Source organism: Panthera pardus, unplaced genomic scaffold (genome assembly GCF_024362965.1).
Source record: "Panthera pardus isolate Hobbes unplaced genomic scaffold, ASM2436296v1 HiC_scaffold_16, whole genome shotgun sequence".
In the NCBI taxonomy this organism is placed as follows: Eukaryota; Metazoa; Chordata; class Mammalia; order Carnivora; family Felidae; genus Panthera; species Panthera pardus.
Window position 1 is genome coordinate 30720083 of NW_026526721.1, and position 27268 is coordinate 30747350.

General features: G+C 33.7%; 1 protein-coding gene across 18 annotated transcripts in view; it reads left to right on the top strand.

The window, feature by feature from the left end:
- Positions 1-27268, top strand: part of ROBO2 (roundabout guidance receptor 2) — a 597843-nt gene that overhangs the window by 519526 nt on the left and 51049 nt on the right. For 17 of the 18 annotated variants that reach the window (XM_053903192.1, XM_053903191.1, XM_053903200.1 and 14 more), the window contains 4 exons: positions 1174-1345; positions 11847-12029; positions 22440-22482; positions 23905-24032. In XM_053903192.1, coding sequence (XP_053759167.1) covers positions 1174-1345; positions 11847-12029; positions 22440-22482; positions 23905-24032 — 526 coding nt within the window. The remainder of the gene's footprint in view (positions 1-1173; positions 1346-11846; positions 12030-22439; positions 22483-23904; positions 24033-27268) is intronic. The other variant, XM_053903196.1, reaches the window with a different exon arrangement.

A 27268-nucleotide genomic window follows, 5' to 3' on the forward strand; every position in this document is an offset into this window, starting at 1 on the left:
AAGTTAAGATTATACTTTTGTATTATCTGGAACTAAATTTAAGTAAAATTCCATTTACTTAAATACTGATTTTGATTATAACATGATAAATTTTGTCCTAAATTGTAACCTTTCTCACTCATATGAGATTGCCTTATTTTGGTAACAAAGTGTATATTTTGGTGAGGCCTAAATATTGCTACATTAGTAATTTAGATATCATTGTGCAAATAAAAGAAATATACAGTTTACAAGAATTATTTTAAATAAAAAGTCAGGAATTTACCCATTTCAGGAACAAACTGAATGTGTGTTCCCAATTATGTGTCTATATGTAGACTATGAAATACTGTGTGTTACGAATACAAATATATGTTCACAGTGTAATTCTGTTTGTAATGCATTTGACAGTAACAAATCCCCGTATCTCAGAAAAAAAGTATGCCTTAAAATGTGATTCTTACTTGTGGTAAAAGCCTAGGTTCTCTCACATCAGTGTTTAAAGACTTTTCACCACTTTGTTCTCATGCATGTGTATGTGTGTGTGTACATATGTTTTGATCAATATTAAGATTTATTACTGTCGATGTAAATACTGGCTTTAATTTCATCTCAGTCAATACTTATAACTTAGGTCAATTAATCTTGTTAACTACTTCTGGGTAAGTTAATATTTTCTTAAATAAAATATAAATTACTTAGATGTGTGCCTATATACCTTGGATATTACAACTCATAATCACTGTATTTTAATAGATTATATGCATAATAAATCTTGATAAATAAATTAAGCAGAGGAGTTTATGTGTTTTAATCCATACCCGAATGTTGTGTGTAACCAAAGACCACTTTACAGAAGTGTTAAAAGAATCATTGTGTGATGAGCATTCAGTGTTGATTATAAGGTATAAAGGAACATGGCATAGTTTTAGCTTCCCTTATTGTTCTTCCTTTTTTTATTATTGTTCTTCCTTTAATACATACACACACACACACACACACACACACACACACACACACACAAACACGCATACACATATATAAATAAACTGCAAAATTAGGCTCTCGAAAATGTCATTTACAAATATTTCTATAAGCCTAGAGAATAGATTGGTTACTACTAAAAAATATTTCATCAATTTAACAGAAAGGATAATTTTATATTCTTTTGTTATTCGCTTTACATTTTTATAGATCTGGTGTCTGGGGAATGAAACGCGATTCCACATCAACAAAACTGTGGATGCAGCCATTCGATCTGTCATAATTGGTGGATTATTCCCAGGTATTCAATACCGGGTAGAGGTTGCAGCTAGTACCAGTGCAGGGATTGGAGTAAAAAGTGAACCGCAGCCGATAATCATTGGTAAGTACCAGTGTGTGTAGGTTTTTTTAACCTATATCCTAAGAGTGGATATGCAGCAATGATTGAGAGGGTGCCCTCATCATATAGGCAAATAGGCTGACTCACTAGGGCTTCTTGAAGAAATCATTAGCAATTTCTTGTGCTCTTAAGATTCCCACAAACTTCTTTAAATTATTAGCACTAAGTCTTTAAATGCTGAAAGTTAATTTGAAAATAATTTTCAATCAGTAATTTCATGAATAATTTTGTTGCCGTTGAAATATAATAGGAAATGAGGCAGTTACTGAAAAAAAAATGCATTATGTTTCAAACCTGCATACTTCCTTTTAGCCAGGAAAATGTCAAAATTTAACCAGAAACATGCCAGAAGAAACTTTTTAATTGGAGGATATTATCCTGAAGAAGAAATCCCTATTTTTTTTTTTTAAGTTTACTTATTTATTTTGAGAAAGAGAGAGTGAGAGAGCTGAGGAGGGCAGAGAGAGAGAGGGAGATAGAGAATCCCAAGCAGGCTCTTCCCTGTAAGGGCAGAGCTCCATGCAGGGTTCAAACCAACAAACCCTGAGATCATGACCTGAGCCGAAATCAAGAGTCACACACTTGGCCTACCGAGCCACCCAGGTGCCCCAAGAAGAACTGCCTATCAAATCTACTATCATCATTACAGAACATTTTTCCCTAGTAGCATTGTGTTTGCCTGTTCTTGAAATATATCTAAATGGAATCAGACAAAATATAATAATATGTGTCTAACTTTCACTAAACAATGTGTTTTGAGATTTACCCAGGTTTGCAATCCATATATGTTATTTCGAGCAGTATTCAGTCTGGTGAATGTATCATATTTTGTTTCTCTGCTTTTCTCCTGAGAGAGTGAACATTCTTGTGTAAGTCTTTTTGAGGACATACATTTTTATTTCCTTTAGAGAAACATTTAGAAGTGGCATTTCTGGGTAATAGGATTGACATAGTGTATAAAAACCTGCAAACACTTTTTCATATTGTTGTATAATTTTATACTCTCATTAACAAAGAATATGACTTTCACTTTTTGTACATCTACATTATTTGAAGTTGCCAGTCCATAACTTTAGTTATTCTAAGGAGTTTAAAAGACTACCTCACTGTTGTTTAAACGTCAATATTCTTTGATAGCTTGTGATGTTGAACAATTTTACATGTGTTTATTGGCCATTTGCATATTTTCTTATGTAAAATTTCCAAATCTCTGCCTTTTTAAAATTGTATTGCTTGTCTCTTGTTACTGAGTAGAAGAAGTTCTATTCTGAGTACAGATCTTTGTCATATATTTGTATTGCAAATATTTTCTCCTGGTCTGTGGATTTATTTTCTTAATAGTGTCTTTTGATCAGCACATTTTTAAATTTTAGTGAACAACAATTTACCACATTTTTCTTTTATGTGTAGTGCTTTCTAAGAAATTGTGTCTTACCTACAGATACCAAAGACATTTTCTTATATTTTCTTCTAGCAGCTTTATAATTTTAGCTCTTATAATTATGTCTATAATTCATCTTAAAGTAATTGCATGTGGTTTGAGGTTTGAGGCTTATTTATTTTAATAAGTATATCATCCCATGGTTTATTAAACTTTCCCTATTTGATTTTTTAAACTATTATAAGTATGTTTGTAAAATTTCCTTTTTTAACTGTTCTAAATTATATATAAAGTTAATTTTATATATTGCCCTTTTATCTTTTGACCTTACTCACTTCACTTATTTATTTTAATAGTTGTGACATATTTTTCTGAGTGTATTCAAGTAATATTCTATCTCTTTTCTTATTTGTTTTAATATGGTAAATTCTATTGTATTGTTTTAAAGGTGAATAAATCTTGCACTTGTTTCTGGGTTAAATCCCACATGGTCAAAATATGTTTTTTTAGATACTACTGGATCTAATTGCTAACATCTGGTAAAAAAAAAATTGCATCCATGTTCATGAGTGATATTTATCAATAGATTTATTTTCTTCTAATGTCTTTGTCAGGTTTTAGAATCAGAGTGCTTAGCTTTATAAAAGGGATTGGGAAGTATTCCTTTCTCTACTATAGTCTGTAAGAGTTTTTGTAGGCCTTTTAATTATTTTTTCCTTAAATACTTTGTCGAAATCAATGATAATATCTGTGCCTAGAGGTTTTTTTTTTTGTGGATTCTATTTATATTTATGAATTTACATTTATTTAGAATTTTATTAGTCCTGTATTGGTTGTAATAAATGGACATTTGGTTTTGAATTTGTCTAATGTATCTAAGTTGTTGAATTTATAATCATATGCTTACTTGCACTACCTCCTTATTTATAATACACTTAATTGTGATGATTGCAGGATGTGTGGTAATGTCATCTCTTTTATGCTTAAATGATGAGAATTTGTGTTCTCTTTTTTTTTCCTCCATATTTTTTTTGCTCCCTCCCCTTCAATTTCAAGCTGTCTTGATATGGATTTATCAATGTTATTAATCTTTTCAAAGTAGAAACTTTTGACTTTGCTATTTTCTTTCTAATTAATTTCTGCTCTTTTTTCTTCTACTTACTTTTATGTTGCTTCTTAAGATAGATATTTATATCAATGATTTGGACCTTTCTTCTTTTCTAATATGGATATATAAAGTTATACATTTCTTGCTAAACACATGTTCAGCTGAATCTTACACATTTTGAGGTGTTATGTTTCCATTTATCACAATGTTGAAAATACTTTTCACTTCCCCAAAGGACTTTTTTTACTTTGTAGAGGTTATTTGGAAGCATATCATTATATTTCCAAATGTTTTGGGATTTTTCAGATAGGTTTTTCTTTCTGATTTATAATTTAATTCCAATGAGTTCAGGGAATGTATATTGTATGAATTTAGCCTTTAAATATGGAGACTTATTTTATGGCCCAGCATTTGGTCTTAATGAATGTTCCTTGTGCACTTGAAAAGTATGTATATATTTCTGTTCTACAGTGGAATGTTCTATAAATGTCATGTCAAATTAGTTGGTAGTATTATTTAGGTCGTTACTGATTTTCTACCTATTGATTCTTTCAATCAATAAGAAAGGAGTCTGGAAATTTATTGTAATTAAAGATTTGGGTATTTCTCATTTCCATCTATACGTTTTTGTTTTTTGCTACTCCTTTTAAGTGAATACATTTTAGGGTTGTTATATCTTATTAATGAACTTACCCTTTATCACAATGGAATGTCCCACTTTATAAGCCAGTAAGATCTTTTTCCTGAAATTTAGTTTGTCTTATATTAGCTAATAGCCAATTATCTTATAAGTGTTATATAGCTATAGCTATACTAATAGCTAATTATCTTATAAGTGTTTGTATGGCTTGTGTTGTTTCCATCCTTTTACAGAGAAACTGTACATTTCTGTTATTTAAACTGCATGTTAACTCTTTTTTAAATTCAATATAACAGTCTTGGGGCACCTGGCTAGCTTAGTTGGTTAAGCATGACTTCAGGTCAGGTCATGATCTCATAGTTGGTGAGTTAGAGCCCTGCATCAGGCTCTGTGCTGACAGCTAAGAGCCTGGATACTGCTTCAGATTCTGTGTCTCCCTCTCTCTTTGCCCCTCCCCTGCTCATGTGCTCTGTCTCTCTCTCAAAAATTAACATTTAAAAAGTTTTTAAAAATATGACAATCCTTTAATTGGAATGCTTACACCATTATCTTTAATGTAATCAGTGATGTGTTTTGGCTTAGAATTACCATCTTGCTATTTGTTTTCTATCTAACTCTATTCCTGTTTTCCTAAGTTCCCAATTTCATTTGGATGAATTAAATAATTCTCTATATTATAGTTTATATCCACTATTTTTTTTAATAATGGTTACTCTAGGATTTGCCTATAAGGATCTTAAAAAATATAATTCCATTTTCCTTGCTGTCAATATTTTTCTATTGTTAAAATTTTACTCTTATACATATAATAAACACCAATATACAAACTAAGGTATTACTTTTTGCTTCACTTTAAAGCATTAATTCTCTTTTAAGTAAATTAAAACTAAGGAAAGTATTTTATGTTACTCATTTTTTTCAGATATTTTGTTCCATAAATTCAATTTCCTTAGTGCCCCTGAATTCCTCTATTTCTTTAACTTAGCCACATTTGACCAAAAGCTATGAAAATAATATGATCTCCCTTGTTTATTTCCCTTTTTTCACAATGCTTCCCTTTTGTTTTACATATTTGCTTAGTTTTCTACTTATTTATGGTGAGATTACATGTCCCATACATGTTATTTCTTTATGAGCAGAAATGAAAATATCCAGTGAATTATTAATTTTATATAATACACTTTTGTGTTCTACTATTTCCATTGTTTTTCTTTTACATTTTCATCCCTCATATATTCGTTCATAATGACTCTATTAATTTAAGTCCATGAACATATTGTAATAGCTATTTTAATGTCCTTGTCTCCTAATTTCAACATGTGTATCATCTTATGGTCTGTTTCTATTGATTACCTTTTCTCTTGACCTTTGGTCATTTTTTTCCTGTTGTTTGTGCCTTTTTCTTTCTTTCTTTCTTTCTTTCTTTCTTTCTTTCTTTCTTTCTTTCTTTCTTTTGCTGTTATTTTGCTTGTTTTTACATGTTTAGTATTTTTTTACTGTATACTAGATATTGCAGATGCATACCGTAAAATTTTGTGATCTTCTAAAGAAAGTTGGGTTTTGTTCTAAAGTAAGTTATGTTACTGGCTGATCATCTTGATCTTGTGGTGGTTTGGATTTTACATTTGTTAGTATAGGGCTGTTTATATTTGACCTTATTCTCAAGCAAAATCTCAACATGATCTTTTCTTCTAAATCATGGCTCTCAGGAGGGTTCAGTGAAAAACCTAATATGTTTATCTGTTTTCCCAACTTGATGAAATTTGAGGTTTGAACACAATCTTTGCAGTGGACATCTGTTGAAAGTCTGTTTAGCCTTTTCAGCTTTCTAGCTTTTGATTTTCATGAGATGTTTGGAATCTTCATTCTTCATGCAACTAAGGGTTAAGCTTAGGATTCTGCAGGGGTGGGGGGAGGGGAAGAGTGTCAATTGGGGATTTGGGAACATCATTTTCCTGTGGCTCTTTCACATGGCTTCCCAGTGAAATTTTTCAGTCATTCTGTCATTTCAGAACACTATCCTCTGACACCTCAGACCAGTACAATTGAGGATTGCAACTTGGGTCCTAGCTGCCCAGCGCTGTAGGGATTGAAATCTTCAAGGGGAAAAGAAAGCCTCAAAAGTACAGATTTCCCCTAGAATTCTCTGCTTTCAAGAGACAAATCCTTTTAGTTCTTTCTGCTTTCATTTGGTTATTAGTATCTTTAATTCTTAAAAAAATACTCTTCCTAGAGTTTACATATTTTAAGAATATTTGCTGAGAGTTTGGTACAGTGGAATGTCTCAGGGAACACCAGAGTGGTTCAGTTGGTTAAGTGTCTGACTTTAGCTGAGGTTATGATCTCATAGGCTGTGAGTTCAAGCCCTTCATTGGGCTCTCTGCTGTCAGCATAAAGCCCACTTCAAATCCTCTGTCCTTCCTCTCTCTGTCCCTCCCTCCCTTGCTCTCTCTCTCTCACTGTCTCTCTCTCTCCCTGTTTGAAAAATAACATTAAAAAAAAGAATATGCCAGTTCCATTGATTTCTGTTTGTTTTATTTTTGAAATGATACACACAGAGCACACTGCCAATTTCTGGAAAATTGTTTCTTATTACAAAGTATTTATTGAATATGAAGAGATTTAACATTCAGTCATATTGTTGATTTTTTATATCCTCCAAGTTTTTGTTCTTTTATATATTAAAAGAATTAAAGAGAAAAGTTATAGTATTAACTTTCCTTTAAATTGCCTTCCCTTTCTTAATTAGTCATACAGACTGAATTAATTTCTTAACCTGAGGGGAACCTACAGTCTTGCCCTTCTGAGATTTTCTAAAATAAATTGGAATAAGAGAAAAATACAGGTACACCCAAAAGGATTTAACTGACATATATGTGTGTGTGTGTGTGTACATATATATAATGTGTGTATGCATATATATATATATATGCAATTAATTTTTCCCTGAAAAAATGTTTATGAAATATCTTTAAAAAAGCACTGTTTTCTATGAGAACTTCCAGATAAGTAAACAAAGCTTTAAGGTTTTTTTGCTCTCTCTTGCATATATGAAATGTAATATGTCTAATTCAAAGATTATCAAGTATCTATATTTTTATTTCCTGTTTTTTCTATTACCTTTATTAATAAGTAAAATTCTCAAGCAGGGGAAGGTTTTTTTTTTCTTTTTTGTAGGACTACTTGTGTTGTTCCCCATATTTGGGGGATTTATTATACTTGGAAGCAAGTACAACATTACAAGAATACCATTTAACCAAGCTCATGTGATGTCAATTAAGAATTTTAACAATTGTATAGTAATTTTATTTTATTTTTAATATATGAAATTTATTGTCAAATTGGTTTCCATAAAACACCCAGTGCTCATCCCAAAAGATGCCCTCTTCAATGCTCATCACCTACCCTCCCCTCCCTCCCACCCCCCATCAACCCTCAGTTTGTTCTCAGTTTTTAAGAGTCTCTTATGCTTTGGCTGTCTCCCACCCTAACCTCTTTTTTTTTTTCCTTCCCCTCCCCCATGGGTTTCTGTTAAATTTCTCAGGATCCAATTTGTATAGTAATTTTTAAAAAAGAAAGCTAATTTAGAGTATTTTAAATCAAAAATAAAGTTTTCTTAAATTTCTATCATTTTAAAAGGACTGTGTTCAAATGTGTAGCTAGTACCTTTTGGGTTATTTTAGTGTATCATATAACTGCTTCCAAATTTTCTATGAATAAAAACATGTAATAAACACTATTTCTATCTTCTGTTCAAGCAGCTAGAATATGCAATATTCAAGCTATAATCAAATAGAATTGAAAATAAATACATGCACTCACACATAAAAACACATGCATGCACACACACGCACAATTCAATGCAGAAAAGGCTATGTGTCCTCAAGAGATTTATTTCTTTTTAATATCTTCTGTTGTACGGAAGAAGCCTTTAATTGTTTCTTTAATTACTCCAGCACGTCTACCTTAACATCTTGTCTGATAACCTTATCTACACAACTGTTATTCCTTAGTTGAAAAGTGATTTAGGATGGCTAATCTCTTTTTCTGTTTCAATCTGTGCTTTCTCTATTTTCTAGTCAGTACTAGAAACAGCACTCAAAGGGACTCAAGCTCTACCGTACTTCCACTTTGCTTTAATTAAATCATGTGTTGGCATTTGATGTAATTTATGGCTGATAACTTTAGATTTGTCTCATACCAGACTATGCACAGTTTCATCTATTTCTTCTCAGTTTAGTTTTCATTCCAGAAAGTTCCATTAAGGGAATATTAAAATATTGTATAAAGATAATAAATAGCCTTACACAAGTTTAAAGGCAATATTGTTCTTTTGTCTGTATTTTCCACTGGTAAGATGACTTTTACCTCAAAGTGTCCATAGTTCTGTACTGTTGCATTTACAGATACAGAAATGCAACCACATATATTTACATATGTAAGCATCAAAGAGTATGCCATGTAACAAATTTACTTTGACTTAAAATTTTCAAGCAATCTTGTTTAATAATATATCTATTGTTTCTTTAATCATTTGGCCATTTAATGCTTACCTTATATAGTTGGTAATAATATGTGGAACAGCTGCAAACTTTCACAGTAATAGGTACAATCGAATCTGATGTGTCTAATTAATTTTTAGTCCAACAAATTAGTTTTGTTCTTCATTACTCTCCAATGGGAGAAAGACATTACATTTCATTATATTTTTTGTCTGCAAGAACAATGGAGCGTTACAGGTCACATGCATCCCTTGTCTATACTCTAATTAGTCCAACTGACAACATTTTTCAAAAATACCAGAACCATAAGAAATAGTAATAAACCTTGGGTAACATATATATCACACTATACCAAATATGATATTTTATGGACCTTTTACACAAATGAAGGACACATTTTCTTTTCTCTTTGTTCTATAAGGTGTTTGTTTTCTTTTTAGTAACTATTAGTAGTTAGAAAAATCACCAGATATGTGTATGTCTCATATTGAAAATATGAGCTCAGTTTAAATACATTTTTTAAAATGTTTATAATTGAAAGAGGGCAAGTGAGCAGGGGAGAGGCAGAGAGCCTAATGCAGGGCTTGAACTCATGAACCATGAGATTATGACCTGAGCTGAAGTCAGATGCTTAACCAATTGAGCCACCCAGGTGCCCCTTTAAATACATTTTAAACTAAGTTTATATGTACAATAATAAAGGGCAAATAGGTTGGAAAAATTAACCAGGTTTATTACATAAGTGAATCTGGTTTTCACATCCAGAATTTAACACAAAAGACATTTCAGAAATAGAATATAAGTATGCATAGCAAAAATACTAGCAGCTGTAAGAAACAAGCCTATGTACTGATTGGCTTAAAAAAATAAAGGTTGTTTGTTTTTTTCTTATTCATAGCCCTGTCTAGTGTGGAGTAGCAGAATGGGTGGGGCTTCTACTCCACAGTTATTCAGGGAATTTCAATCCTTCCAGTCACTAGCTGTGCCATCTTTGAGCGGGGTCAGAATCCTCCAAAGATCCGCTCTTTCTATTTAACATTAGGAAGGAAAGAGAATGTCAAGTATTGTTACAGTAGTGTCTGGGTCAGATCTGGAAGTAGTATGCATAACTTGTGCCCCTGCTGTATTGGCCAATAACTCAGTCGCTTTGTTTCACTTAAACTACAAGTGAGTCTGGGAAATGTAGGTTAATTTCTGACCTGAAAGAAAGAAGAAACTAGTAAACAAGTCATCTGTGGTTTTCCAGATCTCACATCTGGACAATTTACAACTTACATCCCTGAAGTTATGTGAGTGGTTCTTAAAGTAACCTGTACCTATACCTGGGTCCTAATTTTGAATCAACAAACTACTGTGTTCCTATCAGCCTCTTTACATACATTATCTTAAATAACACTCCCAAATATTTGAAACAGGACTGTTGCCAACTAGCAGAAACAGGTACTTGAAAAGATTAAGTGACCTACATGAGGTTATTGCTTACTTAAGCTAGTAAGTGGCAGGGATGATATTCAAACAGAAAACTTCAAAGACCGTGTTCTTTCTAATATATTGTAGTGCCATGATAACTAAAACAATGAACATCTTTGGATGTAATATGTTGAAATTAGCCACTTATATTTCGATTGCAATTTCTTTTAAAAAGCCTTTGATTAGTAATTAACAAGATATGATGTTGACATTACAAATAATTTCACATCAGTGTGTAAATTTCTTAATCTCTTATGTAAACACCTAACCTAAATCTTTGCTCTTAAGTGATACTATGATTCCATGAGTTTTTAACTATTTTAAAATGTGGATTAAGATTTTAATTATCTCTGAGAGGTCTAAATTCTCAAAAAACATGAGTATTTCTAGAATAATAGTCCAGATTTATGGACCTTTAAATGTTTATTTTAGTGGGTCATCTGGGTGACTCAGTTGGTTAAGCGTCTGATTTGATTTCAGATCAGGTCCCGAATCTTATAGTTCCTGAGATCAATCCCCATGTTGGGCTGTATGCTGACAGCACAGAGCCTGCTTGGGATTCTCTCTCTCCCTCCCTCTCTCTCTGGCCATCTCTTGCTTGCTCTCTCTCTCTCTCTCAAAATAAATAAATTAATTTTAAAAAGTAAATGTTTACTTTAGTAACATAGACCTTAGAATTAATTTTAAAGTTGTCTTTTTAATTAAACCTACAAGTGGATTTTCAAATTAGTTTAGTTTTAAAGGAATATGTGAGACTTATCTTTTTGTGACATTTTAATTATAGACACTAATCTCTATGAAAATATACTTCTATAATTGCCATTGTTTTATATAGTAGTTTTAATACATTCCAAAAAAATTAAAGGTTGTTTGATCAAAATAAATTCCCTGTTAGAATATTAAGGATAATATTAAGTTACCTATTTTTAAATCTTGAACACTTCAACTTAGGCAGTGCTATAGAGGAAAGACAATTTATAAATACCCTGTGAATGTTGTAGTTGCTTTTTAAAATTTTATTTTAGCAAGACTATATTAAAATATGCTTTATTTGGCTGAAGAAAAGTTGCTGTTATTTTGCCCACTAGCACTTGCATTAGTACTTATTTATAAGGCAATAAATCAAGAAGCAGTTCTGAATCTATTCATAGTAACCCCAAGCATAAGGGAGCAATGTTCTTAATCACATTTTAAACTCATAACTTGACTCTTCTTCTGAGACGTATAATATACGCTTATCAATAATTTTGACAGGCTCAGAGCACAATTATTACCTGCCTTCATAGGAATTTTCTAATTTTCTCTGCCTTTGGTACACCATGTATGTATTCCTGTGTTTACTTTCATAATAATGTTTACTAAAACTATTATTTCTTCCACAGGGGGACGTAATGAAGTTGTCATTACTGAAAACAATAACAGCATAACTGAACAAATCACTGATGTTGTGAAGCAACCAGCCTTTATAGCTGGTATTGGTGGTGCCTGCTGGGTAATCTTGATGGGTTTTAGCATCTGGTTGTATTGGCGAAGAAAGAAGAGAAAGGGACTCAGTAATTATGCTGGTAAGAGACTGTTTCTAGCTAAGAAAACCTCTTATCTTTAGGAATGTAAGGAAATGAAAGAGAAGGAATGGAATTGAATAACGAATGAGTGAATGAACGAATGAATGAATAGATGTTTTGGGCTTGTTTTAAACACCTGCTCTGTAAAATGCAATTATAAACAACATGCTTTAATGCATCTCTTTTCACCATATTACGTTATAAACATAAGGCAAGCTTTTTGCTTGTATCTCTGATGAAGTGCAACAAGAATGCACATGGATATGTGTAACCATTTTTTTCTCAAGTAGTTCTTCAAAACAGTCACTCACAAGCACAGCACACACACACACACACACACACACACACACACACACACACACAGACTGCGTGCTTTGCAGCCATTATTTGAGAAGTGGATTTAGGCAAGAGCGTTACTAACATGCTCAGTAAGAACAAAAATATTTAAAATATAGCTTTTAGTATTTCAAGATGCAGATTACAATAGGACATGTCCCGGACGGCAAATAAAAATAAGCAAAAAAAAATCTCATCACAATTAATAAGACTGATGAGGCATGAATTAAATGACTTAATAATCACTTAAAGAGGGTGTGTATTTCAAGGTAACCAATCATCATTTTTGAAGGAAGAAAAAGGAGAAAGAAAAGAAGCAGCAGAAGAAAAAGAAGATCCTAGATATTCTATTTGCAAAAATGTTTTCTTTTTAGAGTCTGAAACAGAATTTCAAGGAGTCAAAAATTGTGACCTTCAAAACATTTCTGAGGCAGAGGAGATAGGGGAGGGGGTGGAATTATCAAGTCAGAGATTAGAAGAGTGAACTCAGTAATGAAGCTATAGTTAATAATCATTTTAATTGCAATTCATTTTAAGTATTTCCTCTAACAACAATCATAAAAATAAGTTGTCTCACAATATTTCACACTTTCTAGAATTTAGAAGGGAATAATTTTCATTTAACATCATCCTACAAACATTTTAGAATTTTTTGACACATTTTATTCAGTCTTCTATTTCTAGTTTTAATTTTAAGTTTAAATGTTTATAAATGTCTTAATAACTGATTTTGACAGAAACTTCATAGTTTATTAAGCTTATATGCTGCTGTAGCTTGTAGGCTTTCTAAGCCACTGATAATGTCTAAATACTGCAAAATGGAAGGGATAGCACCCACTTGGTGGTCTTACTGGTTATTTAACAGTATTTAAATATGATGATTTGATTCTAACGTTATGGCTCATATCTGTATCTTATGAAAATAAAGCTTATTATTTACTGGTTAGAATATGTTTCAAAAAAAAAAACAAAAAACAAAAAAAACAACAACAACAAAAAAAAGAGGTTAGAGTGGGAGAGAGCCAAAGCATAAGAGACTGTTAAAAACTGAGAACAAACTGAGGGTTGATGGGGGGTGGGAGGGAGGGCAGGGTGGGTGATGGGTATTGAGGAGGGCACCTTTTGGGATGAGCACTGGGTGTTGTATGGAAACCAATTTGACAGTAAATTTCATATATTAAAAAATAAAAAAAAAAAAAAAAGAGCCTGGGTGGCTCAGTCAGCTAAAAAAAAAAAAAAAAAAAAAAGAATATGTTTCAAAGACTAGAGAAAGCAGTATAGTGTATCCATTGAAAAGGGGATTCCAAACTTTGTGACTTGCAGTCATTCTCCCATTCTCATATTCCATTGGTCGCTGATGGTTTCTCCCTTGTGTTTTATCATTCTGAGTGCTATCTCACCACATCAGGGAGGCATTCTTCCCAGCAAGGAATACTAGGTAATAACTGCCAAGTGTCAGAGTCTTGAACATTCGTGATATTTAATGTACTTCTTGTCCTGGAGTCCAGTCCTCTACTTTCACTCCTTGTAGGTATTGTCCATCAACCCATCTATTTAATCAATCACCATGTTACAGTTCATCCCTGTGATGCACGTACAAATCATCTAAATCATAGGGAAGAACTGACTTAACTCATGGACCAGTTTATGTTTATCCCTTTGCTTGACCTAAGTGAAAATAATAAAAGATTGACCGTGCTAGTTTCACTGCAAAGTTCTAAGATATCCACATTCGAGGCATTGCATTTTTATCCCCCACATTCATTCCCTCACTCCTTACAAATAACATAGCTCTCTTAACTTTTAGGTTTGTGCTTTTAGTAAAATTATATCAGACTTCCTTGTTCTTCTTTTTCTTCTCCCTTTTATTTTTTTTTTAACATCAGTTCTTTTTAAAACCTATGCATTTAATTTGAGAATATCTGTTGGTTTTTGAGCTTGACAAGAATAGTACAGTTCCTATTATCATTTCTCATTGTGATTGATATCCATCTGCTTGTAGAGGAACTGCTAACTCAGAAGGTGCTATGCCCTTCAAATATTTTGGAATAAGGCCAAGCCAGAGAGCAGCCTTCCAAAACCTTTATACTTAATTGATAGATGGCTGACTCCCAGAATGGATTTACCTTCAACTAATAATTTGCCTTCTAGCAACTGATGTTCTCTGCTAAGTGAGAAGCAAATGAAAATCCAAACCACAGGTACCTAGCAATGTATATCTGACTTTATGATCTTTTTTATAATCTCCGTCCATATACATCTTACCCTTCACCTGTTAAAATTTTTATATTCTTGTCCTTCTACAACTTTAAAAATGGGGATTTTAAATAGGAATGATTAGTGGAATATGTATCAAAGTTTTAAATTTCTGATGTTGTAGGAGCACAAAGATTTCATACAAGGCTATTTTTTTCTTTCTTTGAAGTGTGTTATAAAACTTATAGGGAATATACTTGATTTGTACTGGTTCTATTTATATTTTGGTTTTCATAAAACTTCTCTGGGAATGTTTTAAATTTTACCAGTATGAAAGCAATGTCATTTTCCTCACAAAATGGAAAGCCTACTGTTTTCACATTTTTACTGCATGGTAATGTCTATATAGTGTCCAAACTTTATTGTTAATTCATGAGAGCATTGGTAATTTGTTTTCCCTAAATAAACAAAAAGTCTATTTTGGGATAAGTATTTAGATTAATTTTGCAACATAAGATATTTCCTTTCTTTCCAACCTCAGTTGTGATCTTGGATTATACTTAAACATCTGGTGCAATTTATATATATATATTAAGATATAATATATATTTCGTGAAATTGCATATATACACACATTTTATTTTATTTTGTTTTATTTACTTTTTTTTTTTTTTTGAGAGAGAGAGAGGGTGCAACTGAGTAAGGGTCAGAGAGAAGGCAAGAGAGAGAGAATCTCGCACAGGCTCTGCACCATCAGCATGGAGCCCAAAGTGAGGCTCCTGACGCGGGGCTCAATCTCACCCAGTGGGGCACCCGTGCTCACCCAAAGCGGGGCTCATGCTCACCCAAAGGGAGACTTGAACTCACCCTATGTTGGGGGTGGGGGGAGGCTCAAGCTCACCTGATGCGGGGCTCAAACTCAGGAACCTTGAGATCATGACCTGAGCCGAAGTCAGATGCTTTACCAACTGAATCACCCAGCTGCCCCTATACATGCATTTTAATAAAGCTTGACTGACTCTAAGTAGAATTGTAAAGCAGGTAAAATTTGATTTCGGCACTCCCTTTTCTCTGCTTCATTCCAAATCTCTTACCACTAGAAGTAGAACAGGGAAGATTTTAACTAGTGGGAAGACATTTCAATATCTTTCAGGTTGGAAATTCTAACTCTCAGCAGGCAGCCTTCCCTGTGCAGGCAAAAACTTACTGACTTTTTTTAAAGCTAATCTTTGTGTATCTGTCATGTGGAAAATTATATTTGAATGTTTAGAAGGAAATAAAATAAAAACATGCTACTCAGTATTGATATTTTTCATATATCGGAGGATTTAACATATTTATCATAGAACACTAGTGAATGACACCTTACATTGTAAAAATGAATATCAAGTATCAAATGCAGGGGCGCTTGGGTGGCTTAGTTGGTTAAGTGTCCTACTCTTCAGCTCGGGTCATGATCTCACGATTTCTGGGTTCAAGCCCAATGGCAGCACAGAGCCTGCTTGGGCTTTTCTCTCCTCCTCTCTCTCTCTCTCTCTCTGACACTCCCGCTGTCTCAAAATAAATAAATAACCTTAAAATAATGAATTAAATGCAAACTTATATATTTAAATGATCTGAGAGGAGAGTTTGGCCTGAATATACTTTGTTTCTTTACATAGCAGATAGTGGAGATTTCCCCAGGGCAATGTTACATGCTAACTTCTTATTCAATTGTTTCCTATTTATCCTTTCTTTAATTCTTCAGATACAATCACATGTCACCTCTTTGCATATGGTGCAAAGAAAGGCAGCTTGAACAACAACAAAAAAGGGAATCCTTATATTCTATGTGAAATCATTTTATACTTTCATACAGCATCATACAATGTTATTTATCTTACGCTCCATTGAGCACTAAAAGTCTACTTGTCACTGCTTGTGAGGTTCATGACTGCTCGACTAATTCACCACTTGAATTGTTGTAACATCAAATGAATTGTAAAAAGATTTGGGCAGAAAAAACAGAGCATATGAGGTGATTTTTGAATCTGGAGTAAATGTTTGATCACAGGTATAACAGTATTTGTGAATAAATAAACAACATAAGTTTGAATAAAAACCATGTAGCTCACAGGAGAGGTCTATGTAGCTATATGTATATATAATATACATACTCATATATATCCATTTTATAATCCTCATGAAGGCTAATGACTCTTTTCAAACTTACATTGTTCACTTTTCTTATTCACAATTAAGTCATCAACTTTTTAATGAAAGTATATATTTTGCACCTTTAAAGGGGTGAGTGATACTTTATAAGTATTATATTACCTCTGAGAATAACAGGCTTTATGAAACTCAGTAAATATAAACAATATATTATTGAGTAAGCAAATTATGAAATGCTAAACACTTCTTACATAGCTTTAAAACTGTTGGTAAAATATAAATTATTTGACAAAACTATCCAAAGAGACTAAAAGATTTGATGGAATTTTTATACTCTGATTATCTGGGCTGAGTTAATGCTTATTAAAAGAGGATTAATCTACATTCATATTTGAGAACTAGCTTATCAGGAGAGGGAATGAGGCTTGGCTGGCAACATTAAAGTTTCCATTTGGAGTAGGAAAATGTGGCCTACTAGAGATAGGCACTCTGAAAGCTTCCTTACCTCAAAATGTCAATTTACCACATAGTTACATTTCCCTTCCCCCTCAGTTCTAGCAGGCATGAGATTAGGATTAATCCTGTCAGATAATAATAGAGGTACTTTCTGTATGACATAAACTTGCAAAATCTCTTTACCTTATTTCCTTTATAAATATTGCAATAAATTCAAAATATTTAATGCAATTCTAAAACGTTTCAGATTGTGGTGTCTGTAGAACTTTTTGGACATCTTAGCATGATCCAGTTAGCCTTAGATAAAAAAAAAAAAAAAAAAAAAAAAAAAAAAAACTTCTATATGTTGTTCCCTGAAAGTTCTTAACTTTATATACTAGCAGGGACTCGTTCCTGGTAAAGATTCACACTTATTTCAAATTTATCTCTGGTAAGCACAAAGTTATTATACTGTGATTATCAAAATCATGACTAGAGCCAAATTTTCCAACGACCTCTCTTTCCCTCCCTCTTGCTTTTAAATTCAAGGAAGTTCAACATCTTTTTGAAATGAAAGCCAAATCAAATCAGAAGAAATAGCTTGCAATTTTCTGTGGCATTTATTTTCCCCCCCCTCTGGAAAGAGAAAGAAAGAAAGAAAGAAAGAAAGAAAGAAAGAAAGAAAGAAAGAAAGAAAGAAAGAAAGAAAAAGAGGAAAGAAGGAAGGAAGGGAGGGAGCAGGGGAGGAAGGAAGGAAGAAAGAGAGAAAGGGAGGGAGGAAAGGAGAAAAGAAAGAAGGAGGATGGGGGGAGGAAAGAAGGAAGAAAGAAAGAAAATGAAAAAAGACGAGGAGAAAAATGCTAATCAAAACACCATATATGACTTCTATTTGTGAGTTCTAATTGCTTGTCCTTATTTCTAGTCTACTTTTCATTTCATGGTCTAATGCAACAAAGTTACTTTTGGTCTACTTTTCAAGATGGAACAAATCCAGAAGTTTGGAGTATGTGGTAAAAAGGAAACTTGAATATTTGTCATATTTTTTTTCTTTCTTTACAAAGATAACTAATCAAACATTTTATAGTTAGAGTTTCTTTTTTTTTTCTTTCTTTTTTTTTTTTTTTGGTTTGTTTTTTGGGTTTCTTTTGTCATGGAAGCATACAAAATAGAGAATTTTCATGTAGACCAAATTCTGCTTCTGGACCATTTTAAGTTGGTCATGCATTTATATAATGTCCTGTTTATTTTTGCCTTTGTACAGTTCGTATGCAGAGGTGCAAAGATAAGAGTCTGTATGGAATATTTTGCCAAAAGAGGTCTAGAAACATTTGAAAACATATTTTAATAATGACTGGAACACAAATTGAAAATGGATATGTCCTAAATGCTTTGAAATTTAAATTTATTTTACTCACAACATTTAGCATAGAGTCCTTAGCATAGACTCCATTCTCTAACACGTCTTTAATTTAACCTTGATGATATTTCCCCAGTATTCTATGTGTTAAAATACATATAACATAAAAGATACTATTTTGACTATATTTAAGTATACAGAGTGGTATCATTAAAAACACTCATGATGTGCGATCATCACCACCATTCACCTCCAAATTTTTTTCATCTTCAAATTGAAACTTTATACCCTGTAAATAATAACACCCCATTCCCCCTCCACTGCTCTAATCCCTGGAAATCACCTTTCTACTTCCTGTCTATGATTTTGGCTGCTCCAACTTCCTCCTATTAGTGGAATCATATAGTACTTGCCTTTTTGTGACTGATTTATATCACTTAGCATAATGTCCGCAAGTTCACCCAGGTTTTAGCATGTCAGAATTCTCTCCTTTCTTATAGCTGGATTGTATGTATATAAAACCACTTTTCTTATCTATTCATCCATCTATGGACATTTTGATTGCTTCCAAGTTTTACCTATTGTGAATAACAGTACTATGGACATGGGTCTACAAATATCTTTTGAGACCTTGCTTTCAGTTATTTTGGATATATACTCAGAAATGGAATTGTTGGATCATATGGTAATTTTATATTTTTAAATTTTGAGGAGCCACCCGTTCCAATTTCACTACAGTTCCAATTTCTCTCCTTGCCGAGACTTGGTATTTATTGTGTCTTGCATAGTAGCCATCCTGATGGATGTGAAGTAGTGTCTCATTGTAATTTTGATTTTTATTTCCCTGATATTCAGTGATGCTGAGCATCCTTTCAGGGCTTAGTGGCCATTTGAATGCTCTCTGTTCGGTAAAATTTTGAGTGTGGCCTTATAACTTTAAAATTCATATTTTATGAAGAATTTACCAGTAGTATATAAAAGTACAATTTAATTTTTGGGCCTCTGCTTCAGTTGCCTTTTTTTTTTCCCTCTAATATCACTTATTGCTCTAACAATAATGGAAAGTTTGGATGGGGACGAAGGAGCATCTAAATTAGGAAAAATACTTAGCTTGTTTCCACCGATCTTTGAAATAGCACATTTTGAGGTGTAGCCTATCAGTGCCTGCTTATTTGCATATTCACAATGATATTCACAACATTATCTTAACTCTCTTTTAGTAGAGTAAAACATTCACTTGATAGCCCATTAAAAAAAAAACACATAACTAGAAAGTCACATCACATGGAAAAAAGCTAATTAGCTGTACTGTTTTCACATTTTGTGTGCACATTTTTTTTCCTTAATCAGGACTTTATTTAATAGCTCCAGTGCTCAATATTTTTTTTATCAATTGTTTCAAATTAATCCTTTTTTTATTTTTGTTAAAGGCAATTATTAATGGGACCCAATGTGGTATGGGCCACTGCTGATTCTTGTCTCCCATCACTTAAGCGAGCTTGTCAGGAAGTAGAGTGGCGATCAGTGTCCTTTCATCTTCTCTGAGGAGATGTCCAAAGCCAGTTCTGGGCAGATGCAAAGGATATGTCAGGACTGTTTTGTAATGAACTTGAGATGTTACCTGAAAAATTGAGGAGGCAATGTAGTTCAGGTGCCAGCAAGATGTTTCTGAAGTCCTGACAGACCCTGGGAATCATGATCATGATCATGTCACCTAATTATGATGTTGTGAGAGCTATGTCCTTGGATGACCTTAGGGAAGGGACTGGGGAACTGCATTTGAAAATTGACAAAATTTAAAGAGCAATCATATTTCATAGCAAAAACTTGAGGAAAAATGAATTATGGAGAGATTATTCAAATTAAAATGATTTACTGTCTGTATATTTTAAGTGACAATATAGGCTCTATTTATTTAAGATATGAATCAATTCTTGGGGGGAATAATGTCCCCTAACATTATGACTCAGTCAGTTGAGCATTTGACTCTTGATTTCAGCTCAGGTCATGATCCCAGGGTCTAGGGATCAAACCCCACACTGGGCTCCACACTGAGCATGGAGCCTGCTTAAGTTTCTTCTTTTTCTCCCTCTGTCCCTGTCCGCTACTAGTGCTCTCTCTGTCTACCAAATTATATATATATATATATATATATATATATATATATATACACACACACATATATATGTATGTATATACATATATATGAATCAATTCATAAACTTTTATTTTTACATTTACTCATTAGGAAATTGTGGTAAATATGATTTGTAGATTCCAAATATGGGATATACTGGATTCACATCTATGCAATGTTTTTTTTTTCTTAGTTTTTTTTTTAAAGTTTCTAGTGTTTATTTAAATTCCAGTTATTTAACATGCAATGTAATATTAGTTTCAGTTGTACCATATAGTGATCCAATACTTCCATGTGATACCTGGTGCTCAGCAGAGCAAGTGCCCTCCTTAATCCCCATAACCTATTTCCCCCTTCCTCCCACCCACCTCCCCTCTGGTAGCCATCAGTTTTTTTCTTCATCCCCAGGAATGGGTTTAGCTGATCTATGTTCATTTTAGTCAGAAATGCCATTTTGCAATCCATAAACTAAACAGCAAAATTTTTCCATGATCTTAGAGTTAACTCTTTGAGAGGCAAAATTTGATCCATGCCAATGTGAAACTATAGATTTTATCCCACTAATCATGAATATTTGTATTTTATTGCAAACATATTTTAAAAAAAACCTTTGAATAGAGTTTTTGTCTTAGATCCTCTCTGTAGAATGCATTATATTACCTTTCTGAAATCTGAAACATTTTGAATACCAAATATGTTTGGCTTTTCAAAGGTTTTGGAAAAGAAATGATGGATCCTAACTGATATTTACATTCTTTGGCCAATCCTTGAAACCCATTTTTATGTTGATAGCTTTGTGGAATGGAATCTAGTGTCTGGAGGGAGTAGATTCTCCAGCTTTAATTCTATGGGATGCTTGTTGGTGTGACTAATAAGTTCAAGAGTTTTATAAAGGACTTAAGTTTTTACAATTATTACATACAATTTAAATAGACTCAGTCTCAAATATTTGAAGATTTTATTTTTTGTGAAGGTTGGATGATAAAACAAAGCACTCAGCGCATTATTCTCTATTAATTATAGTTTATGTCTATTGTAACTGTAGTTGTTCAACTCATAGTGATTAATGGTGTCCTTCAAAGGATCTGTGATGATGAGGAATATGTCGTCAATCAATACCTGTTTATCTTTTTCACTGGCAGAATATTATTGCCTGTTTGAACTATTTTGTTTCTTTCTAAAAATTTTTTTAAGTTTTATTCATTTTTCAGGAACAGAGAGAGACAGAATGTGAGGCGGGGAGGGGCAGAGAAAGAGGGAGACACTGAATCTGAAGCAGGCTCCAGGCTCTGAGCTGTCAGCACAGACCCCAACGCAGGGCTCGAACTCACAGACCATGAGATCATGACCTAAGCTGAAGTAGGACACAACCAACTAAGCCACCCAGGCGCCCCATGAATGATTTTGTTTCAATTTCTATTATGTGCATTTTATGTTGTGCCTTCTAATTAGGACACCCACATATTAAGATTAAAAGTCATGGTTTGATAATCCCCCATTAATGCATGTAATCTTCCACTGCCACTATATATTCCAGTTGTAACAGTTTTTGACCTCTAAGTACAAATTGCCCTTTTGACTTAACCATACAATTGGCTTGAAGTATTTTTAGATGTCTTATTAAACGATGGCTTTGCCCTGGGCCAAACCACTGCTTCTTATTCTCTGTATGATTATGTTACTTATATTTTGTTACAATCCCAGAGGCCTCAGCCCTAAAGTAAGGACCAGTATGTAGCTGTTATTAATTGTAATTAATATTGACTACTTGTGTGTGTCTTTCTTTTGTTAACAGTTACATTTCAAAGAGGAGATGGAGGACTAATGAGCAATGGGAGGTATGCTAAGAAGATTCTTTCTTCTTCTTAGTTTAATCAGGACTGAGAACGCTATAGTAAAGGCTATTATTGTAATAAACGATCACTTACAAGTCTGAGAATTCTAGGAGGAATTAGATGGCTTACCACAAGGTTTAATGATCTATCTGTTGTGCACTTTAGAGGAATCAAGTCCAGATGTTTCATATCTCCCAGATGCCCCTGAAGAAATTAGTAGTAAATATCACAAGGAATGTGTTCATTTGTTAGCAGGATGTTTATTGCATTAATTAGACATTAGCAAATGAAGTTGCTGTTGTTTAAGACTCCTTATTGGCTCTCACTAAATTGCTGTGAGTGAACAATTACACATAATCGATCACAAAGTAAATGATTCATGGATGATGAATAGGCTGTAGATTGATAGGACTGGATTCCACAACTTTGGATACTCAATTGAAATTGATAAAAGCTGATAACAAACCCATATATCCTCATCTATTTTCCCTTTGCCAATATGGAGATTGTAATTAGGCTCTGGTAATAACTTCCAATCTCCCATTTAATCAATATTTTAGCAAAAAGAGATTAGGTCTAATGAGAGCTAGTGCATGTAGCAAGTAAGCAGTGGGATCTTCTTATTGCGGTTTCCATAGAAACACATGTTTCTCTTAGGGACTGCACAGAAATGGTCTATCAAAAATAAAGTACAATGATTATAGATGTTGCTGTTTCTTTGTAAATATGCTAATAATCTGGAAAGGAATCGGATTCCCATCTTTTATATCAAAAATAGGAATTCTTTATTAAATACGATGTGAGGGAAGTTTTTCTCGTAGTCTCTACTCACATGCTGGATGAGATCACAGTGAATCTTTAATTACCTTAAAGATCTTTCCTATACCCCTAATATTTTGCAATTTGGAGAATTTGGAAATGTGCTATTGATGGAACAATATAAATACTGTTCATTAATTTTCTTCAAGTTCTTTGCCTCTAAATCAAGCGTGAGGGCTCATAACAGGGATTACAGCCTACAGGGGACAGATAAATATGGGGGCTGCAGGAATCGAGGAAGCAATAGCCCAAAGTCCTAGAAATGGCTGATACTGAGCAGTCACTCTGAGCAATTGTTCCCTGGAGGTGCCAATTTATCATCAAACCTTGTTTCAGGATCCTGCTATGTTGCCAATTCCCACCAGTTTCAGGGCAGACAACTAAATTCATTTGGATGTCAGCAGAATCCCAGGCAGAATGCTTCTGCTTCTACTGACAGGATATATATAGTCTTAACCACTGAATTTCCTTAATTCTCGAGAACCTACACATTTTCATTTGAAGTGAATTAAAAGCTTCCTCAATTCTTTAATCTTGTGCATGAGACAAGTGTCCAAATCTTTCATTGAGCTCCATGGGTTGATTTCCCTTTAATTTCTGTTTTAGCCGTCCTGGTCTTCTAAATGCTGGTGATCCCAGTTATCCATGGCTTGCAGATTCGTGGCCAGCCACGAGTTTACCAGTAAACAATAGCAATAGTGGCCCGAATGAGATTGGGAATTTTGGACGTGGAGGTAAGTTGTGCTATTCAAAATGTTGTCATTTGTTTTCTTGGCTTTCCTAAGTGTTTTTAAAAAAAAATTTTGGGGGGCACCTGGGTGGCTCAGTCGGTTGAGCATCCGACTTCAGCTAGGGTCATGATCTCACGGTCCGTGAGTTCGAGCCCCGTGTCAGGCTCTGTGCCGACAGCTCAGAGCCTGGAGCCTATTTTGGATTCTGTGTCTCCCTCTCTCTCTGCCCCTCCCCCGTTCATGCTCTGTCTCAAAAATAAACGTTAACAAATTTAAAAAAAATTTTAACATTTATTTATTTTTTTGAGACAGAGACAGAGCATGAACGGGGGAGGGGCAGAGAGAGAGGGAGACACAGAATCCAAAATAGGCTCCAGGCTCTGAGCTGTCGGCACAGAGCCTGACACGGGGCTCGAACTCACGGACCGTGAGATCATGACCCTAGCTGAAGTCGGATGCTCAACCGACTGAGCCACTAAGGCGCTCCTCCTAAGTGTTTTTAAAAGCATGTACTAGAGAATATTGAATAAAACTAAGCTTTAAGGAAGTCATTACTAACCATAATGACAATATTCATAATACATTTTGTTTTTAGGACTATTCATACACAATTAGTGAAATCAGGAACTATGCTGCTAACTGGAAATTAGGATTTTGAACTAGTCATTTCAGTTCTCTACATGTCATTCAACATAGATTTATTAAGTATGTCCTGTGTTCCTGCCACTATGGCAGATATTAAAAATAAAATACCAATATAAAGAGAGATGGTCCTTATCTTCACATGATATATCTTATAGAGTAGACAGTTCTTGAGAGTTGACATGTTGAGAGATAACTTAAATCTAGTTCTATCATTGTTAACGAGTGGCCCAAATAAAAGACAAAAAGGTGCTAAGTAGCTCATATGCTAAGGTCTTCAAAATTTGTTGCCACGATCCTCTCTGTAGGTCTTTATAAGGAGGCAGAATTTGACCTACTATAAATAATTCCAGCCTCCCTACTGCTACCTTTTCATCCATTCAAAAGGAGAGTGGTGGGTTTAGAGAAAGATGAGACAAGAGAAGTCTGTGGTCTCAGTGTTTAGTTTGGCAGAAATAACTGACTTTTCCATTGGTGGAAAGTTCTGTAGATAGTAAATGCACTGGAGCTGCCTTGCCAGTACCCAGCATGAGAAAGCTGCCCACTGGGAGTAAGAAAGTTCTATGAATGGAGTGTTGTTTAAGTTGACATCTGAAGGAGGGGTAGAGATTAGTCAGAATTGTGGGAAAAATGTGTAGAGAGGAAACAACCATTTGAGGTTTATAAATAAGAAAGACATAGACTTAGTTGACAAAGGAATGAATTTCCTAGTGAATATAAAGTAGTAGGCAGCAGAAGTGGTAAAAAACAAACAAACAAACAAACAACAACAACAACAAAAATACAGAGAGACAGATAACAGAGGGCCTTCTAAGTCACAGAGAGACTTTAAACTTTGTCCAAAAGGTAGTCAGAAGGCATCAATGAATTTGTAAGAGGAGAATGCTAGGATCCAAGTACAGTGTTAAGTCATCCAGCCTTCTGCTGAGTGATGAGTGGAGTTAGGGTAGAAAATGGAGTGATTAATTAGGAAAGGGGTGCTATGAGCCAAGAAAGTGTGGCTCAATCTGCTAGAGGATTTCTACACGTCTAGGTGGAATTAATGCTGGACCCAGGGCTAGGCTAAACTATTATAGGCTTCAGAGGGGGACTTCACAGACATGAGTGCATAAACATACTGACTTAGAAGAATAATTATGGGTACTGGCATTTTCTCTTCACAGATGGAATGCCAATGCATGCTTGAATATAATTAAAATAGTATTTCAAATAATAAAGCTACTAATTATTGCATAAGTTGGCATTCTGTCAATACCAACTTTAAGAAAGGGAGCCTTTTCTCATTCTTCAAATAAAATACAGACAATTACAATCCCCGTGTCATAGGTATATAATAAGGATTAAATGGGTGATTACATATACAGGTTTAGCACAAAGCGTGACATACAAGCAGTGCCCACCATCAGTTTAGTAAATAAGAAAATTAAAAAAATATATTGTTGTATGACTTCTCAGCTTCTGTAACCACCCCATTTAGGATTCTTACTCGCCAAAGCCTCTGAAAATGGCTGTCTCCCCTAGTGACCAAACTCTGAACCCTGCAATTACAGGCTATGACTTTTCCATGAGTGGGTTCTATGTCTGAGCATCTCCTCACCAGGAGAGCAGATGACTCCTGTCTACCTTACCCAGAATGATTTTGTAAAAAAAAAAAAATTCTGTTCTGAAAGTTTTTATCTATCAAGGATTAGATGCCTCTTTTACTTACTATATTTGTAGGTGATTAGTGCACCATTCTCTCTTTACATCAACAAATGAATGCCTAAAGGTGGAAAATATGTTTTGTTTTGTTTTTGTTTTTTCAGTTTGTAACAGGCTACACTAACATCTAAAATGTCTCAGTCTAATTTAGTCAAAGGATACATTTATAGATTTTCAAGGTTTATCTTCCATATCCACCTCATTTTTATGAAATATTTCACAGGTGAACATCAAGGCCAAGACGAAGTTTTTGCAAGGTTTACTCTGTTTCCTTTCAGTGTGATAGGTATTTTAAGCATTTACTGTGTACCAGGAGTAGGTAGGATTTTTTGTACATTTTATTTCATTTTCTTTGCATAATAAATGTGTGGCATAGACAATAGATAATCATATTTACACTTTAAAGGCCAAGAAACTAAGGTTTATCAAAATGAATAACTTCAGATCTAGGTATAGAATATAGGTCTAACACATTTTAAAGTCTACATTCTTTTGTATGCACTGTTCTGCAATTCTCAAGGTGAGATTCACATGTATGATTGTACAACTATGTTCACTTAAAAGAATTATTGTGGATACTGACATTTCCCTTTTAAGAATGGAATACTAATACATGATGAAATGTAATGAAAATAGTATTTTGAAAAATAAAGTTACTAATTATTGCATCAGTCTGCATTTTGTCAATACAAACTATAAAATATTAATTTAATCATTTAGGGGGTGCTTACTCTCTGCAAAACACTAGGTGATGAATTTATGGAAATTCAGACATAAATCCCATATGTTCCTGTTCCTAAGTATCTTACAATACCAGGAAGGAGATAGTCATGTATGCAAGTGTACCAGGCCAAAAGGAAAAAATGCATGGATCACTAAGGTGCTAAAAGCTGAGA